This window comes from Aethalodelphis obliquidens, unplaced genomic scaffold (assembly GCF_003676395.1).
Source record: "Aethalodelphis obliquidens isolate GAN/ISIS:26980383/991018 unplaced genomic scaffold, ASM367639v1 scaffold48, whole genome shotgun sequence".
Classification (NCBI taxonomy): Eukaryota; Metazoa; Chordata; class Mammalia; order Artiodactyla; family Delphinidae; genus Aethalodelphis; species Aethalodelphis obliquidens.
Window position 1 is genome coordinate 3,845,404 of NW_020837992.1, and position 19,215 is coordinate 3,864,618.

The window sequence follows — 19,215 nt, forward strand, 5'->3', positions numbered from 1 at the left end:
ACTAGGTGGGATGCTGCCCGATTAATGAATTGTTGAATAAAGCCAATTAGATCTTGAATTTTGTTTTTCAACATAGTCTAGTGTGGCAGAAAGACATGAACAAATCATTACAAAGTAATGATAATGGGGCTTCCCTGGTGGCGCAGTGGTTTAGAGTCCGCCTGCAGATGCAGGGGACACGGGTCCGTGCCCCGGTCCGGGAAGATCCCACATGCCGCGGAGCGGCTGGGCCCATGAGCCATGGCCACTGAGCCTGCGCGTCCGGAGCCTGTGCTCCGCAATGGAAGAGGCCACAATAGTGAGAGGCCCGCGTACCGCAAAAAAAACAAAAAAACAAAAAAAAGAAGTAATGATAATGGATAGGGATGAGAATAACATTAGAGACCTTACTGTGTTTTTATGCCTTTATATTTATTATTATGCTTTATATTTGTTATTTTATTTAAACTTAAGATTTTGTAGGAATTTTACCCCAGTTTTGTAATTGGAGCACAGACAACTAGCTAATGGCTGTAATCATCATGAATAAGAAGCTATGGGAACCCAAAAGCAATTTTACATGCTTCATTCCCAAGACCAAAGCATTCCCCTCATCTCTCTCTTAGCTCATTTGGTTGACTCTGGACTCAGATCAAATCCTGCCCAGAAGACCACGGAATGGGAAGCCTGGTGCAGAGCTGGCAAATGAGGACATTGTGTTGCTGCAGGACTTTGGAGTCCTTCTCAAGTTTGGAATCCACCAGGACCAGCTCCTTTCTGGGAAGCCATATGGTCTGGAAGGTTGGAGACAGGTAAGGCTAGTTGACTTCCTTGAGCTTTTAGACTTCAATGCTGCTTACAGTCTTAGGATACCTGGTATTCGAGAAAGGGGGAGGAGGTAGCACCCAGAGTTGGGTTTTACTTGGGAAAGCACAAGGAATGCACACCTCCACCCCCACCTCCCCGCCTCTACACACAATGCTGGAGAGAGTTGCAGAAGGTGGACTGTAAACACTGGCAAATATCGACAGATGTGAAGGTCATGGCAAGACCATTTGGCCAAAATCTGTTGGGGAAAGATCAGCCTGCAGTTCAAAGGGACTGGTCAACTGGATTTGCATAAGCAACACTTGGGCTATTTCTGAAACTGAGTTTTAAAACCGGCAACTCTTTTTTATCACCCCTTTGGGTTTTTGCAAAATCCCTCCTTGTACCAACTTCCTTACAGCTACTCTTATTTCCTGTTGTAGAATTTTTTTTTCCTTCTAGGGAAGAGAAATCAAGACAACCCCTTCTCTAGGAAGGAGGTGGTTGGTCTGATCTCAAGTGGTGTGAGAAGACCTATTTTGATCTAAACCAGGATCTTAGGCTGGGTTATTTCCAACCCAGGTCAAACAATTTTGATCGCAAGATGTTTTTCTGGTTTATGTGCTGTCTTGTGGATATGTGGCTGATTTCTGCCTCAGATGGTACGTATGCTTTTCTAAACCTCAGTTTGTAAGGCATGTGATATCAGTTTGTGGATTATGAGGCATTCTATCTGGGGTGTTAATGAAACTGAAGTTTGTAAAATATATTTCCTTCATTGAAAAATCTCAAATTACTTGGGCTAATGCTCTGAACTAAATAGGGGCATAGTAAATATTTAATGATTTTGCTCTATGAAGTGGGTCATTGTCTGCTACTTTCCCGTTCTGTTCTGGGAACAAAAAATGTACCAATTTCAAAATCTTGAGAGGTCTTATTTATGATAAACTCCAGGACCACTATTTGGAAAGAGGATTGTTTTTTTTAGGAGTGGATAACTTACGGCTGAACTTGAGTAAAACTCCTGTTATTCTTTTGAAAACAAAACTTTGGGAATCCTCGGGCAGGAAGGGATGTGGATGTACATGGACATGGAAGAGTACAAGGAATCAGAATTAATAATCAAGCCAAAAGACACTTGGATGGGGAATCTAGTAAGTGCTTCCTCAGTGCACGTGATATGTCAAACGAATCGTTTTTTTTTTTTTCCCCTCCAACAGAGATCTGTCCAGAACTTCCCCCAGTGGACAATAGCATATTTGTTGCAAAGGAGGGGGAAGGACAAATTCTGGGGACTTACTTATGTAACAATGGCTACCACCTGGTAGGAGAGAAAACCCTTTTTTGTAATGCATCTAAGGGATGGAATGCCTCTGCTCCAGAGTGCCGCTGTAAGTTTGATCTTTCTGCTACTTTGTTCACCTTGTCATCCCTCTGTATTCTTTCATATCGTACCTCCAGTAGGCCATGGTAAGACTTTATAAGAAAGAAAATTCTCAACTTCTAGTAATACATTTTTAAAGCACTCTAGTTGTGGAACTTCTCTCAGTAGGTACATAATCAGCTCTTAGTATTAATTTAGTTGAATTAGTAGACGCAATCATCCCTACAAGAAGGAAAGGATTTCTTTTACATATTAAAACTACTTTTTTGGGGGGGGCTGTAATTTGTTTAATATCATATTGCTTTAAAAATTTTAAGTTATGAAAAATTTTAAATATATACAAAAGACAGAACTGTAAAATGAATTCATATGTATGATCAACATGACTTTTTTAATCTACAATTCTGCTTTGCATTATTATTATTTTGAAGTAAACATATCTTATCATTTCATTTCATCCCTCATATAATTTTTTTATTTTTATTTTTTTTTTGCGGTACGCAGGCCTCTCACTGTTGTGGCCTCTCCTGTTGCGGAGCACAGGCTCTGGACGCGAAGGCGCGAAGGCTCAGTGGCCATGGCTCACGGGCCCAGCCGCTCTGCAGCATGTGGGATCGTGCCAGACCAGGGCACGAACCCATGTCCCCTGCATTGGCAGGCGGATTCTCAACCACTGCGCCACCAGGGAAGCCCCCTAATTTTTTTTTTTAATAAATTTATTTTATTTACTTTATTTTTGGCTGCATTGGGTCTTCGTTGCTGCACGCAGGCTTTCTCTAGTTGTGGTGAGTGGGGGCTGCTCTTCGTCGTAGTGTGCAGGCTTCTGTTGTGGAGCACAGGCTCTAGGTGCACGGACTTCAGTAGTTGTGGCATGTGGGCTCAGTAGTTGTGGCATGTGGGCTCAGTAATTGTGGCTCGCGGCTCTGGAGCGCATGCTCAGTACTTGTGGCGCATGGGCTAAGTTGCTCCGCAGCACGTGGAATCTTCCTGGACCAGGGCTAGAACCCGTGTCCCCTGCATTGACAGGTGGATTCCTAACCACTGCACCACCAGGGAAGCCCCATCATATAATTTTTGAAATGGGAAAATTTATGTTCTCAATTTACAAATGTGATAACAGAAATCTAAGTGATTTGTTCAGGTTCATAAAACTCATTTGTGGTGTCTGTAGAGATGGAGAATAATTTGTCCACATTCTCTTTATTAATACTGTTTTTAGGAATAGCTGGATTAGTTCTCCTTTAAACCTAGAGTGTAAAGTTCTCCTTTATACCTAAAGCACACCTGTATATTTATCCTTTATTCATACAACCAAATTCACATCCCTTTGTATTCTCCTGTTTTTCTACCTGGGCAGAACAAAAGAAAACAAAGCAAAAAATGATGACTAATGTGTGTATTTGACAGGATGAAAGGGAAGGAAACATTTGCCTCAAACATGGGCTCAAGAATTTTGAGCAATGCTTAACATAAGAGAATGATGAACATGCTATTGGTAATTTCCAATTACATGCTTAATTTTAGTAAGTTCAAATGTCAGTTGTCACTCTTGTGCATGATCAAGACATTTTCTACGACAGTTAAGGGCAACCCAGTCTTTTCTCATTCTGCATTGATATGGTTTCGTACCATGTACCAGTCCATATTAAAAGGTGCAGTTTTACTTTCTCATTTTCAATTTTCTTGATGAAGCCTGAGGAGGTCTAGCCTTTGCTGTGGTAGGTTTCCGCTTAGCCCTTTCAGATCTCTGCCTGTTTTCTTCTTCAGTGGGCCACTGTCCTGACCCTTTGCTGGTGAATGGTGAGTTTAGTTCCTTGGAGCCTGTGAACGTGAATGACACTGTCACGTTTAAATGCAATGAGCATTACGTCCTCAAGGGCAGCAATTGGAGCCGGTGCCTAGAGAACCACACCTGGGTGCCTCCCTTTCCTGTCTGCAAAAGCAGTAAGTATAAGAGGAAAAAAAGGGTAAATCCCAAAGATACTGATCGGCAGTAAAAGTCTAGCCATTCACCACATGCCCACAACGCTGTCCTCTTTTTTGTATCTAGAAAGGGTTTAGGATCTAGCAGGCAGCCAAGAAAGAGCCAAGCTCAACACAAGCAATGCATTCTAATGCAATGATCAGCACCCAAACAATAAACAACACCCGCCCCCCGCCCCCAAGTAGGATTCCTGTACTACTAGATCTAACACAGGGTAGTTTGGGACATCCGACTATATTTTTTTTAAATTTCAAGATTATGTGATAACTTTTTTTTTTGAAAGATAAACCAAAAAAGGGGGAAAAAAGACCATAACTCATCATTGCAAAATTACATAGAATAAGAGTTGAAAATACCTCCTTTTATCACTATAGTTCATAGCTCTCAGAGGTAATTAGTTGGATGTGTTTAATGACTTTTTATTATGTTTACACAGATATTTTAAATAAATGCACACACACACATACCAACACACATATATACCTACAAAGATGGGACTTTGCTATACATATTTTTTAAATAGCTTCTTTTTTCATATAACAATATACATGGGAATCTTTTTCAGATCGGTATGTATAGCTCTACCTCCTGCTTTTTAACTACATGTGGATATGCCATGATTTATTCCATATCTCTCATATTGATGAACATTTATTATACTTCCATATTTTTGCTATTACAAACAATGATGAAATGAATGTTATTGTATATATGTCTATACACATACATCTTTATGTCTATGCTACTATTTCTATAGGATAGAGTCCTAGAATGATTGGTGAGTCATAGGATATCATTATTTGCAAAATATACCTGAAAAATCCAAGAAATTCTACCAAAAACTTCATTCTTGGATACAAAATAAATATTGAAAAATCAACAGTTTTCACTTTCTAGTAATAGTTATCAGATGGATATTGAAATGTAAAAATAATTCCATTCATGACACCTATAGGAAAATTTACCAAAGGACATAAAATAAGACATGACTAAAAGAAAAGATCCTGGATGGGCAGATTTGGTATTACAATGCACTCCTAACCAGAATTTTAAATTAAAAAATAGGAAACAAAAAATTAATTTTAAAATCTCATTTGGAATGGTACACATCTAACATTGCAAATTTATTTATTTCAATACTTTAATTTTTAGAGCAGTTTTAGGTTTCTAATAAAATTGAGAGGAAGATACAGAGATTCCCCCTATTGCCCCTGTTCCCACATATGCACAGCCTCCCCCCTGCCCCCCCCATTATCAACATCACTCACAAGAGTGGTACATTTGTTACAATTGATAGGCTTACATTGACACATCATTATCACTCAAAGTCCATAGTTTACCTAAGAGTTCACTCTTGGTTTTGTACATTCAATGGATTTGGACCAATGTATAATGACATATGTACATCGTTATAATCTCATACAGAGTATTCTCACCACCCTAAAAATCCTCTGTGCTCTGTTATTTATCACTTTACTTCCCCCACCCCTCTCAACCACTGATCTTTTTATTGTTTCCATAGTTTTGCCTTTTCCAGAATGTCATACAATTAGAATCATACCTTGTGTGGCCTTTTCAGTTTGTCTACTTTCACTTAGTAACATGCATTTATGGTTTCTCCATGTCTTTTCATGGCTTGATAGCGCATTTCTTTTTAGTGCTGAATAATGTTTCATTTCTGGCTGTACCACAGTTTACTTATCCATTCACTTTCTGAAGGACATCTTGGTTGCTTCCAAGTTTTGATAATTATGAATAAAACTGCTAAAAATATCCATGTGAAGGGTTTTTTTCTATGATGTAAGTTTTCACCTTCTTTGGGAGTTAGATCATGTGGTCAGAGTATATTTAGTTTTGTGAGAAACCACCAAACTGTCTTCCAAAAGGGCTCTACCATTTTGAATTCCCACCAGCAATGTATGAATACTGCTGTTCCAAAACCTTCCCAGCATTTGGTGGTGTCAGTGTTCCAGAGACTGACTATTCTAATAGATGTGTAATAGTATCTCACTGTTGTTTTAATTTGCATTTTGCTGATGACATATGATGTAGAGCATCTTTTCATATGCCATCTGTATATCTTTGGTGAGGTGTCCATTTGGGACACTGGAGTTCCTTAATCAACTCATTGAAATTCTTTTTCCTTTCTTCCACACAACTTTTGAACTCAGGTTTTGATCTTTTAAAAGTTATTTATTAACCGCTCAAGTAATACATCTCTGTTGTGGAAAAATACAGAAAATAAAAGAAGAAAACATTTAATTACCTACAAACCTACCACCCAGAGATAACAGAGTACTTCGGTATATAATTTTCAGACTTTTTTTTTTCTGTTCATATATGTTGGTATGTGCCTGTGTTTTACAAAAATAGTATTATATTATACATGCTCTTTTATGCTTTGCTGTTTTAGTTATCTATTTGTTTTGAAGACTTTGTGTTTCAGTAAATACATAATTATTCTTAATTTAGCTGTTAATCTTTTTTTGTGTGTGTGGTACACGGGCCTCTCACTGTTGTGGCCTCTCCCGTTGCGGAGTACAGGCTCCGGACGCGCAGGCTCAGCGGCCATGGCTCACGGGCCCAGCCGCTCCGCGGCATGTGGGATCTTCCCGGACCGGGGCATGAACCCGTGTCCCCTGCATCGGCAGGTGGACTCTCAACCACTGGGCCACCAGGGAAGCCCAGCTGTTAATCTTGATCAACAAGTTTAGACTCATAACCTCAGAGCTGGAAGGGACCTTAGGGATAATATTATTTAGCCTGCTCATCTTATAGATTAAGAAGGAAGCTGAGGACTTCCCTGGTGGCGCAGTGGTTAAGAATCCACCCGCCAGTGCAGGGGACATGGGTTCGAGCCCTGGTCCAGGGAGATCCCACATGCCGCGGAGCAACTAAGCCCATGCACCGTAACAACGGAGCCTGCTCTCTAAAGCCCAAGAGCCACAACTACTGAGCCCACGTGCTACAACAACTGAAGCCTGCGGGCCTAGAGCCCATGCTCCACCACAACAGAAGCCACTGCAGTGAGAAGCCTGCGCACTGCAGTGAAGAGTAGCCCCCGCTCGCTGCAACTAGAAAAAGCCTGCGTGCAGCAGTGAAGACCCAATGCAGCCAAAAGAAAAATTAATTAATTAATTAATTTTAAAAAAAGAAGGAAGCTGAGAAAGGTAAAATGGCTTATTTCATGCCATTGGTCAGTGGAAGAGCCAAAACCAAAACTCACAACATCTAGTACCTTGTCCGACTCTCTTTCCATAATTTTACAGCTTCATTCTCTTTCCTCGCAGCTCTGTTCTCCGTTTTTTGCTGAATCCCTCATATGGTACAACTGTCACACAGGGGTAGTAAACCTCCATTTGAGCTCATGCTATTTACTGTTTCAGGAGTTACTTCTTCCATCTCTACCTATAGCCTAATTTTTCCCTTCTTGTACACTGACAATTAGCATCTCTACAACTTAACCTTCCTTTCCTCAAGTTCCTGCCAATCACAGAGTACTCTCACATCACTAATGACTCAGAGAATGAGCCAGGGGAGGGAGTCTTTCTCATGGATAAATATGATTTGACCAGAAGGAAATGAATGGAGAACATGTCCCAGATCCCACATGGGCTTGTGAAGGTGGCAGGCGCTGGACTACACAGTTGCACTTAGGGCCCTGGCGTTGTTAATTGAGCATTACTGGACTTCACAGCTGTCATTCTTATACTCCTGTCTCTCAGGAGACTGTGGCCCTCCTGAGAATCCAACTCATGGCTATTTTGAAGGAACAGATTTCAACTCGCGATCTACCATTACTTATTACTGTGAAGCGAGGTAAGTGTATTGCAGCCTTTTAAATATGAGACCTTGCCCATTGACTAGTCGCCTTGTTTTGGAAAAGACCCAGTCTATCTCCGCCTAGTCCCCTGATTACTTAGCACATTCTGATATATATTTTTTTGAATTGATTTTTAAACATTTTTTTAAATTAATTAATTTATTTTTGGCTGCGTTGTGTCTTTGTTGCTGTGCGTGGGCTTTCTCTAGTTGCAGAGAGCGGGGGTTACTCTTTATTGCAGTGCGTGGGCTTCTTGTTGCGGTGGCTTCTCTTGTTGCTGAGCCCAGGCTCTAGGCCCGCGGGCTTCAGTAGTTGTGGCACGTGGGCTCAGTAGTTGTGGCTCGCAGGCTCTAGAGCGCAGGCACAGTAGTTGTGGCTCATGGGCTTCGTTGCTCCGCAGCATGTGGGATCTTCTCGGACCAGGGCTCGAACCCGTGTCCCCTGCATTGGCAGGTGGATTCTTAACTACTGTGACACCAGGGAAGTCCTACACATTCTGATTTTGAGAGCTGCTTTAGCCCACTGCCAGCTCTCCCCAAGCCCTAGAAGACAGACTGATCCTCCTGTTTATCCTAATAGAAGTATCACTCTTTTTTCTCTTAGCTAAGACAAGATAAAATATTTAAAATGTATGTTTTTCTGGGGCTTCCCTGGTGGTGCAGTGATTAAGAATCCACCTGCCAATAAAGGGGACATGGGTTCGAGCCCTGGCCCAGGAAGATCCCACATGCCGCAGAGCAACTAAGCCTGTGCGCTACAACTACTGAGCCTGCGCTCTAGAACTTGTGTGCCACAACTACTGAGCCCATGTGCCACAACTACCAAAGCCCATGCATCTAGAGCCTGTGCTCTGCAATGAGAGAAGCCACTGCGTTGAGAAGCCCACACACCGCAACGAAGAGTAGCCCCTGCTCGCTGCAACTAGAGAAAGCCTGTGCACAGCAAAAGACCCAATGCAGCCACCCCCCCCCCAAAAAAATGTTTTTCTAAACAGTCTCAGTCCCAGAACAAAAAGTCAAAAAAACCCCACAGAATATATGGAAGTACAGAAATAGAATTATTTAGAATAGAGATTCTTAGGACATAGTAATTAAAGTCTAACCTTAACTTAGACTGCCTGGTCACCTGCTTACAGATCTCCTAACCTTTTCTTTTCCTGGCCTCAATCTTATTAACCCAGAGTCATGTGACCTCACTGGCATTTCAATCTCATTATTTACCTCCAATGCATTTTGCCATCAACTCTCATGTTTTTCTGATTAAGAGCTGAGGCTCCTTTTAAGCAGTTCCCCAAGATTTATTTCAAGGCTGTCTCTAGCTTTCTACTCCTTTTTAGAGCATAGATGACAGATGCTTTTTTTTTTTTGCGGTACGCGGGCCTCTCACTGTTGTGGCCTCTCCCGTTGTGGAGCACAGGCTCCGGAAGCGCAGGCTTAGCGGCCATGGCCCATGGGCCCAGCTGCTCCGCGGCATGTGGGATCTTCCTGGACCGGGGCACGAACCCGTGTCCCCTGCATCGGAAGGCGGACTCTCAACCACTGCACCACCAGGGAAGCCCGACAGATGCCTTTTTAAAGTACTGAACAATGAAGAGGTTCCTCCCTCACCCTTCCCACCCAAAAACTGTGTGTGTAAAAACACATATTTAGAATTTTTCACTCCTCCATGTCTTACAGTCTGACTCATCACTGGGGTCCTCTCCGCCCCCAGGAGAATGATTTTACTTTATGACTGCTTTGTAATATTGAGATAACTTAAGCATGCATTAGGGCTCTGGGGCAGAAAAGTAGATTCTATTACAGTGTGAAATACTGAAACACTGTTACATAAAACCAGCTTTAGTTGCCCAGTTCAAGAAGTGGAAGTGTAAACGTTGTTGCCATTCTTACTTGCGTCCAGGTACTACCTGGTGGGCACACAGCAGCAACAGTGCATTGATGGGGAGTGGAGCAGTACCCTTCCGGTCTGTGAGTTGATCCGAGAAGCTCCCAAACCAGCTGAGTTGGAGTTGGAGAAGGCACTGGTAAGAGTGGGCTCTTTTCTGTCTTATTCACAGCTGTGCCTCCAGGGCCTGGTGTCGCTTTTGGCATATGCTCAGTAAATAGCTGTTCTATTTGGAATGTCTTTGAATGGATTGGTCTTGGCCTGATTGTAGAGTGGGGCCTATAAACTAATAACTCATGTTTTTGTATATGAATTCCCATTCTCCACCATCGTTAATACCTCATGAAGCCCTTTTGGTAGGGGTTGTTGTCTCATGTGCTTTAAAGAGCAAGGTAGGGCTTCCCTGGTGGCGCAGTGGTTGAGAGTCCGCCTGCCGATGCAGGGGATGTGGGTTCGTGCCCCGGTCCGGGAAGATCCCACATGCCGCGGAGCGGCTGGGCCTGTGAGCCATGGCCGCTGAGCCTACGCGTCCGGAGCCTGTGCTCTGCAATGGGAGAGGCCACAACAGTGAGAGGCCTGCGTACCGCAAAAAACAAAATAAATAAAGAGCAAGTTACATAAACTTATGTCTTAGACTTGGAAGTATTGCTGCAAAAAGTCTCTAAAATTTTTCTAGACTTCAAAAAAAAAAATCACAAAAATGCTGAACAGATCCATTTTCATTGAGACTCCTCTCTTAGTCTATGTTTATTACTGGGATGACAAGTAGATTTAAGCCACTAAATTTTATTTTCAGAAAATAAAAAAGTACCTCAGGGGCAGGCAGTGATAACTTCCCCCAAGACACACCAAGTTGCAAGATTTTATATGTATTTCTGTACCCCAGGGAGAAGAGAGGGACACTTGGCAGCATCCTGAAAGGGGCCCTAGGCAGCCCCCAACCAACCTGCAAATTTAAATGATTCATCATGTTGAAGACCCAGATCTGTACTGAAGCTAGCCTTGTTCTGAGCCCCCATTTGGGCACTTAAGCACTACTCATTAGCTTCCGAGTGTAGAGCTGAGTCTCAGTTCTTAAATTGTTAACTTCAAAAAATGTTCTTTCTTCAGCTTGCCTTTCAGGAGAGTAAGGAACTTTGCAAAGCCATAGTGAACTTTACACAAAGATTAAAGAAAAGTGGCTTAACGATGGAGAAAGAAAAATTTTCTCTGGAAATAAGGAAAGCTGAGTTGAAGACAAAAATGTTGCCCTGACATTGTCTGAGCAGACTGAGTAATAGAAATACTCCTATGAATAAAATTTCCTCTTGGCTCTGAAATTGGTTTCAGGTTTTTCTTTCTTTGGGCCGAAATGCAACTTCATAGTAACCAGCTGCAGTTGCATGACGCATGGGGTGTGTCTGTGTGTGTGTGTGTGCATGTGTGTTGGATGTAGAATGATCAAGTGTGGTGATTGTCTAAGACCAGAATTAGAAACGCATTAACGGGAAGGGGAAGGTTTAATTTCCTGTCTGAAAGAGAATGGGAAGCTCAGATCACAGCTAAGGTACATGCCTTATTTTTTTTCTCTTTTCTTTTTTTGGCAGTGCCGCACGGGTTGGGGGAATCTTAGTTCCCCAATCAGGGATTGAACCTGGGCCCTTGGCAGTGAAAGCGTGGAGTACTAACCACTGGACTGCCAGGGAATTACTGTTTCATTTTTTAATATGAGATGCAAATTATTAACAAAAATTAACCCCCAATTAACCAAAACTTATGAGGCAAAAATTAATGTCTCATTTTGGGAAAATAGGCTCAGAACAGCTATAGCCTTAAAATGACTTATGGAGACAAAAGTAGAGTTAGAACCCAAACTCTCGCCTGGATCTCCCAGACATCTTGTTTATAAAACCAGGTTTCCAAACCTTCTGTGGTAATATTGCTCACTGCCTTTTGGATGAAACTTAGCCCTCAATTTGAGATGTTGCAACACATATGAATATGTTTTCTTTTTTTTCCTTTTTTTTTTTTTTTTTTTTTTTTGCGGTACGTGGGCCTCTCACTGTTGTGGCCTCTCCCGTTGCGGAGCACAGGCTCCGGACGCGCAGGCTCAGCGGCCATGGCTCACGGGCCCTGCCGCTCCGCGACATGTGGGATCCTCCCGGACTGGGGCACGAACCCACGTCCCCTGCATCGGCAGGTGGACTCTCAACCACTGTGCCACCAGGGAAGCCCTGAATATATTTTCTTATTCTTTTTTCAGAGGACGAAAAAAATAAGAATCCTTAGGTTTTCTTGTCAAGATTTTATACTGATCTGGTATGACAAGCTTCTCCCATCTCTGACTCTGACCTCTACTCCAAATGCATAGGAACTCTTGGTAAAATACAAACAAAATACAGAAAAGAGCCTGAAATAATGGAAAAATCTCTAGGGGAAGTTATGAGGGAGAACAAGAAACAGCCTCTTGGGTAGCCTACAGTCTGTTAATAGACACATATATACATATCATTAATTCAGTGTGTTTAGAATGAAGCAAACCCCTCTCATGAAAACTGCTATGGGCGCTTGCATGGGAGGAGGCTGACTTCTGTCTTAAGAGGAGGACGAGGCAGGAAAATGGTCAAGGTAGACGGCACAGTATTTTTTTTTTTTTTTTGCGGTACACGGGCCTCTCACTGCTGTGGCCTCTCCCCTTGTGGAGCACAGGCTCTGGACGCGCAGGCTCAGCAGCCATGGCTCACGGGCCCAGCCGCTCCGCGGCATGTGGGATCTTCCCGGACCGGGGCACGAACCTGTGTCCCCTGCATCGGCAGGCGGACTCTCAACCACTGCGCCACCAGGGAAGCCCAAACGGCACGGTTTTTTGGATCCTTGAAAGTGATTACTATTTAGAGACAAAGATTAGGGAGAAGGATGTTCCAAGTGGAAAGAAGATTTGAGAAATGTAGTAAAAAGTCATAAGCTTTTATTTTTAATTGAAGTAGAGTTAATTCACAATATTATATTAATTTCAGGTGTACAACATGGTGATTCAATTGTTAATAGATTATATTCCATTTAAAGTTACAAAAAAATAATGGCTATATTTCCATGCTCTGTACAATATATCCTTATTGCTTAACTATTTTATACATAGTATTTTGTACTTCTTAATCTACTACCCCTATCTTGCTCTTCCTGCTTCCGTCTCCCCACTGGTAGCCACTAGTTTGTTCTCTATATCTGTGAGTCTGTTTCTGTTTTGTTATATTCATTCATTTATTTTATTTTTTTAGGTTCCACATACAAAGGATAACATAGAGTATTTTTCTTTCTCTGCCTGACTTATTTCACTAAGCATAATACCCTATAGGTCCAACCACATTGTTGCAAATGAGAGTCATAAGCTTTTTAACCAAGTAAATGGTTACTCCTACTCCTACGATTAATCTAAATTGACCAAAATTTCATTCATAGTGATAGAGTGGCATGGACATATATACACTACCAAACGTAAAATAGATAGCTAGTGGGAAGCAGCCGCATAGCACAGGGAGATCAGCTCGGGGGTTTGTGACCACATAGAGGGGTGTGTTAGGGAGGGTGGAAGGGAGGGAGACGCAAGAGGGAAGAGATATGGGAACATATATATGTATAACTGATTCACTTTGTTATAAAGCAGAAACTAACACACCATTGTAAAGCAATTATACTCCAATAAAGATGTTAAAAAAAAGGCCAGTTTATGGAGGCTTTTAAAGGGCAAGTTAGAGAATTTAAGCTTTATTTTGTAGGCAGTGAGTAGAGATGGAAAACTTTCAAGCAAGGAAGTGATAAGGACAGAACATAGATTTCTCTCACAACAGTATGTAGGACAGGTGTAGTAGGAAAAGAACTGAGACAGAGAAACCAATGAAAGGTCCATAGCAATAGATCCACCCGAGAGACAATGATGACCTGAACTGGTTTGATGACATTAGAAATAGAAAAGAGACAGCAGATTTGAGAGACATTGCAAAATCAAAACCTCTTGTTAACTGATTGAACGTTGGAGGATGAGGGAGATGAAGTGTTTAAAGGTGAGGCTGAAACTCCATTCCAGGAAGCCTGGATTAACCTTGGGGTCAGAAGGTAAAGTTTCTGGGCAGGAAATGAGAAGTTGTCCTTTGTTGAGTATAAAGGTGCAATGAAAAATGTAAGCCTGAGTTTAGGAGAGTAATGAGAGATAAAGATGTAGTTATGGGGTAGCCCTCTTATAGGGAATAGTTAAAGCCACGAGAACAGGTAAGATAGATGTAAAGAGAAACATTTTTAAAAGGAAGGACTTGGGATTTATCTATATTTAGGGTTGAAAAGTAGGAAGACAGGTAATAACAATGAAAAAAGAGCAGTTAGTAAGATAGGAAAATAAGGAATGTTTAGGGTAATGGGAGCCAAAGGAGAAGAGAGTTTCAGAAAAGAGATGATCTGCAGCATTAGAGGCTGCCGAGAAGTCATAAGTGTTGAGTTAAAGAAATTGTTGATTTGGAGACAAGGGCGCACCTCACAGAGGTGTGTCAGTAAAGGTGGGAGGAAGCCAGACTGAAGACCACAATGGGAGGGGTGGGGAGTGATTATAGAGAAAAAGTAGGCAGGAAACATAGGAGATTCTTTTGAGCCGTTCAACATCTCACAACAGAAGAAAACTTGAATTTGAAGTTTTGGCAAGACTGAGGGAACATTTCAGGATGGAAGATACATTGAAAATAAGGAAGGAAAGAAAAGAAACCTCTTCTGAAACAGGAGTGAAGAGGGAAGACAATCTGAGGCAGATAGAAGCTAACGTGGAATGATTTCTTAGTAAAGTAGGAGGCAAGATCATCTGCTGAGAGTAAGACAATTTGGTGACCTGGAGAGAAAAATCTGGAATAGTCACTATGGCAAGTAAAGAAAAGGATTCCAGCTGATTGAGAAATGGTATTTGAAGACCCAGCTTTAAAGGTTATATTTCCTCCAACTTCGTTCTCAAGACTGCATAGTTTTGTATCCTCTTTTATACTCATTCTTGTCAAATCAAAAATCAGCAAATCAGCCTCCCCTTTGTGACTTGGTCCATGCTTAAACGCTTCTCTCTCTCTTTTTTCTTTTGGCCCTGCCACATGGCTTGCAGGATCTTAGTTCTCCGACCGGAGCTCAAACCTGGGCCCAGCAGTGAAAGCACCGAGTCCTAACCTCTGGACCATCAGGGAATTCCTGGTCTATGTTCTCTTTACCTCTAGTATCTTTCTTATTTTCATCTAATAATTTCCACTTGTCATTCAAAGCCCTGCTCAAATCTCCTGTCTTTTGTCAAATCTTCTGCTGTGGTTCAACTCCTTTTCTGAAGACTTTATAGGACTTTTGGTGTTTATTACAGAAAAGGTGAAGTGGTCAGGAAGAATTGCTCTTTAGTAGCAGTCCCCTGAACATACAAACCTTAATCCTGAGGATTAAGAGCTTAATTGGATAATGTCAGGGTTTGTGGTCCTTCTTAGGACCACATGTGATAACAAACATGGCTGGCCCTTTGTTGCATCCTTCTGAGGAACACTCAGTGATAGACCAACTTCTGGAGGTCGTGTATTTCTGGAGTACTGATCATGTGCCAAGCATCTCAGCCTATTGCCGGAACTCTTCACCCTCTGTACTTTCTTGGAGTGGGATGGAGACCAGTACAGGGGAAGGTCATCTGTCCCTGAACCCAAGGAAAGCCTGCTGGACCTAGAATCACAGAAAGTGGATCATTTTTGTGGACCTAGTCTGAACCCTGCAGTATCTAAGGTTTCCAGGCTAGCTGGTTTGCATCTTGTATAACCCTCTTTTGTTTATAAAAAGAAAAAAAAGAATTCTGGCGTCAAATTTATATTACCTTTCCACTTAGGGGAAATGGTTGGCAGAGGAGAAAGTAAACAATTGTGACATGTTATCAAGAAAGAGGGCTAGTGAAGAGGAAGGTGATTAGATAAACACGGTTGCTTTACTTATGCTGTTAATCATTCACTGAACCAGTAGGGAGTCTCTGCCCATCCATTTCTATTTGGCCGTCCCTGAACAGCCAACCACATGGCTGGAATTCAGGGACTTTTTGGTGGAGCAATTACTAGCCAGCTTCAGGGTGCTCTGGTAAACTCTTATCTGGGGAGGAACTAAGCCTATTACAGAACAAAGCAGTTTTCCTCACTTACAAACTACCCAAGGCACGATGACAGAGTCTTCTTCCTCGGCTACCTGCAGGTCAGTGGAGTATCCAGGGCACCTTGGGGGAAAGGCTGGTAGTTTGGCCCTTTAAGGAATACAAGATTAGAAGGATAATGCAGAGACCAAACTTGGGGGTGTTTTCAACAGAAATCTTTTCAGGGATACTGCATTAGGGGACAGTGTGACTTGGAAAGTACTTTTAACCCCTACTGATCCTCAATTTTCTATTATAAATAGGGGAATAATAATGCATGCTAATAAAATACACTGAAGCAAAAAAGAAGTAAGAAGTTGCTCTTATTATTGCATCTAAAAGTTGAGTGTGTTTGTTTATTAATCCTTTACTACCTCTCCACGTAAGGTAGCTGAGGCAGGATGTAAGCCAGATGTCCCAAAGGGAGTCACAGGAGACCTGGTTTTCAGAGTCTACATTCTGAAAATTGGTGCAATTTCCTTTAGAGATTTTATTAACCCCTCTACATCTCCTCCACCACTGATAGCAAAGACCTTTAGATTTAATCACAAGGAGGATATTGGTCAGCCTCCAGTTAGTTTCTGAAGCTAGAAGCCTTTATTGCCCTCATCTCCTTTCTCTCCCTCACTTTTTGAATCTGGCAATGTTGATTAACTTCACTTCTTGAAATTCCCTTCTCCCTTGGTTGAGCAAGACGTAGTACTTCTCTGGTTTTAGTTTTAATTCTTCAACCACCCTTCTCTTTGCTGACTGCTGTTCTGTCCCTAAATGTAGTACTAAAGGAGAATACAAAGTAGAGTGCCCAGAAGAGGAAGAAGCATCAAAGAAGTTTTGTATTAAGTGTAGAGATACATTTGAATATAATATGGGTACAGAAGGAAGGAGCTGATAGAGAGAGAAAGAAATTCTAGGAAAGAAGAGAATTTTGTGGAAGCAAGTTCTTTCTCGAGTCTGAAAGTTATGTGATTGAGAGTGCAGGCGTAAGTCAGGAGACACTCCATCTGAGATTGGAGAAAAATTAATTCTTTCCAGAGGTATCTGAATTTTTAAAAAGGGAGTTTAGATAAAATAAATACATTGACTTAAAAAGTAATCTCTAATGGGAGGAGAAATTTGGAGGCTGAGGATTTTCCCAGAGCCTCTCAAATTGTACTGCCTCGGCAAGTGCCAATGGTATTTTTCATAAGAGACCTTCCATGGTGACTATAGTTCTTGAGCTGGTTTCATTTCTATATGAATTTAAAAGGTGATGATGTCATTGAAATAAGAGGGCATTTGCTAGGGAAGTCTTAGATTTTCAGTGGGCAATTACAGAATTCTAGGGTTTGTAGGGAATAGAAAGATAATCCAAGTTTAATGTCATCATTTTAAGGGTGAGAAACTGAGATCTGAGGAGCTGATGTAGCTTCTTCAAGGTCATAGAAATTGACTGGTATTGCTGGGACTCAAATTCAGGTCTCCTCAGCTCACAAGTCCTAGGCTCCATCTCCATACTCTGTGGTTTGCTGAGTCCTACGCAGGCTCTGCTGAAGGACCACAGTGGGTTGTGATGATGAATTGTAAATGCTACACCTGGCCCACTGAGCCACTGCACATCCTGAGAACTAGTAAGGGAAGTCGAATCACTGAATCATCTCTTCAAAATTTATAAAGCACTTCCTACATATTATTTCATTTGGTCCTCAGTAGGTATTTAGTCATTCTCACTCTGAAGGTAAAACAAAATTAAATTTCATTTATTCATTCTCACTCTGAAGATAAAACAAAATTAAATTTCATTTATTTCACGTTTATTGGATAACTATTATTATGCCAGTTAATATTGGGTTAGAAAGTGGAAGGCTGAATAAACACCTTCTTTGTCTCCAAGGGACCTATAATCTACTGCAAGAGGCAAAAGTGAATAGTTACAATACAGTGTGGTGTTACAATGAAGGTATCAGCAAAGTATTAGGGAAGCATAGTAGAGACTGATATTTCCTGAGGAGAGGGTTGGGCAGTTCTTCACCAAGGAGGTGACATTTGATCTGGATAGTGCATCACAGGGAGGCTGGAGGTAAGAGTATTCATGCACAAGAGACATCATACGATAATGCTTGAAGGTGTTTAGAAAGTTCCAGGATATGTTTTGGGAAAGGTAAGCACTTACATGTGGTTGAAGCACAATGTTTTAAGTGAGCAGAAGTAGAGGGAGAGTTGGGAGAGTTGTGGGGACCTAGAGAATTGGGGACCATGGATATTTTTAAGTAAATTGCTTTTTAGGAATATAACTGCATCAACATGGAAGGTGGCTTACAGTTGTTGAAGGCTTTTGCTGTGGTGGAGGCTGGGGTGAAGGGAACTAGGAGAACATAAACCAGGACTATGGAAGTGGGTATAAGAGAGAATGACAGATTCTCGTGTTGCTACAGCCAATGGGACAAGACTTGGTGACTCTGAATATGGAAAGGTGGCAAGCGAGAGGAGGCTAGGATGATTCAGGTTTCTAGTCTGGGAGACTGGATGGTGATTATTACCTTGGCTGAGACAGAAAACAAAGGTGAAGCAGTGTTGAAAGGAAGATAGTGTGTTTAGTTTGGGATATGTTGGATTCAAGGTGCCTGGGAGATACAAATGAAGCAGTTGGAAATACTGAGCTGAACCTTGAGTCGTATTATAACAAATTTTGAAAAAGGGTTTTTGTTTTGGTTTGGTTTTTGCTTAAATAAGAAATCTAAGAAGTGGTTGTCAGGAACTGGGGGGGTGGGAGAAACATGGAGAGGTTGGTAAAGGGATATAAGTTTTCAGCTATAAGATGAAGAAGATTTGAGGATTTAATGTTAAACATGGTGATAACACTGTATTGTACAATTGAAATTTGCTAGGAGAGTAGAACTTAAATGTTATTTCCAGAAAAAAAAAAGAAGATACGCTTCTATGTGGAATCTAAAACAAACAAACAACAACAACAAAAAACCCAGAACAAATTTATAGAAAGAGACTTGTTGTTACCAGGGGGGGGGGGGGGGGGTGGGGTGTGGGGGGGAATTGGAAGAATGTGGTCAAAAGGTACAAGCTTCCACTTATGAGATAAATAAGTGCTAGGCATGCAATGTACAACATGATGACTACAGCTAACACTGCTGCATGATATATAGGAAAGTTGTTGAGAATTAATCATGAGTTCTCATCACAAGGAAAAATTTCTCCTATTTATTTTCTTT

The 19,215-nt window shown here is 41.5% G+C and overlaps 1 protein-coding gene across 1 annotated transcript; it reads left to right on the forward strand.

Moving 5' to 3' along the window:
* Positions 1-898: 898 nt before the first annotated feature.
* C4BPB (complement component 4 binding protein beta) lies at positions 899-11,180 on the forward strand. Its single transcript, XM_027082861.1, has 6 exons — positions 899-1,448; positions 2,007-2,177; positions 3,938-4,114; positions 7,880-7,973; positions 9,877-10,000; positions 10,972-11,180. Exons 1-6 carry the CDS (start codon positions 1,391-1,393, stop codon positions 11,113-11,115), a joined length of 768 nt encoding a protein of 255 aa, XP_026938662.1. The 5' UTR covers positions 899-1,390; the 3' UTR covers positions 11,116-11,180.
* Positions 11,181-19,215: the final 8,035 nt, after the last annotated feature.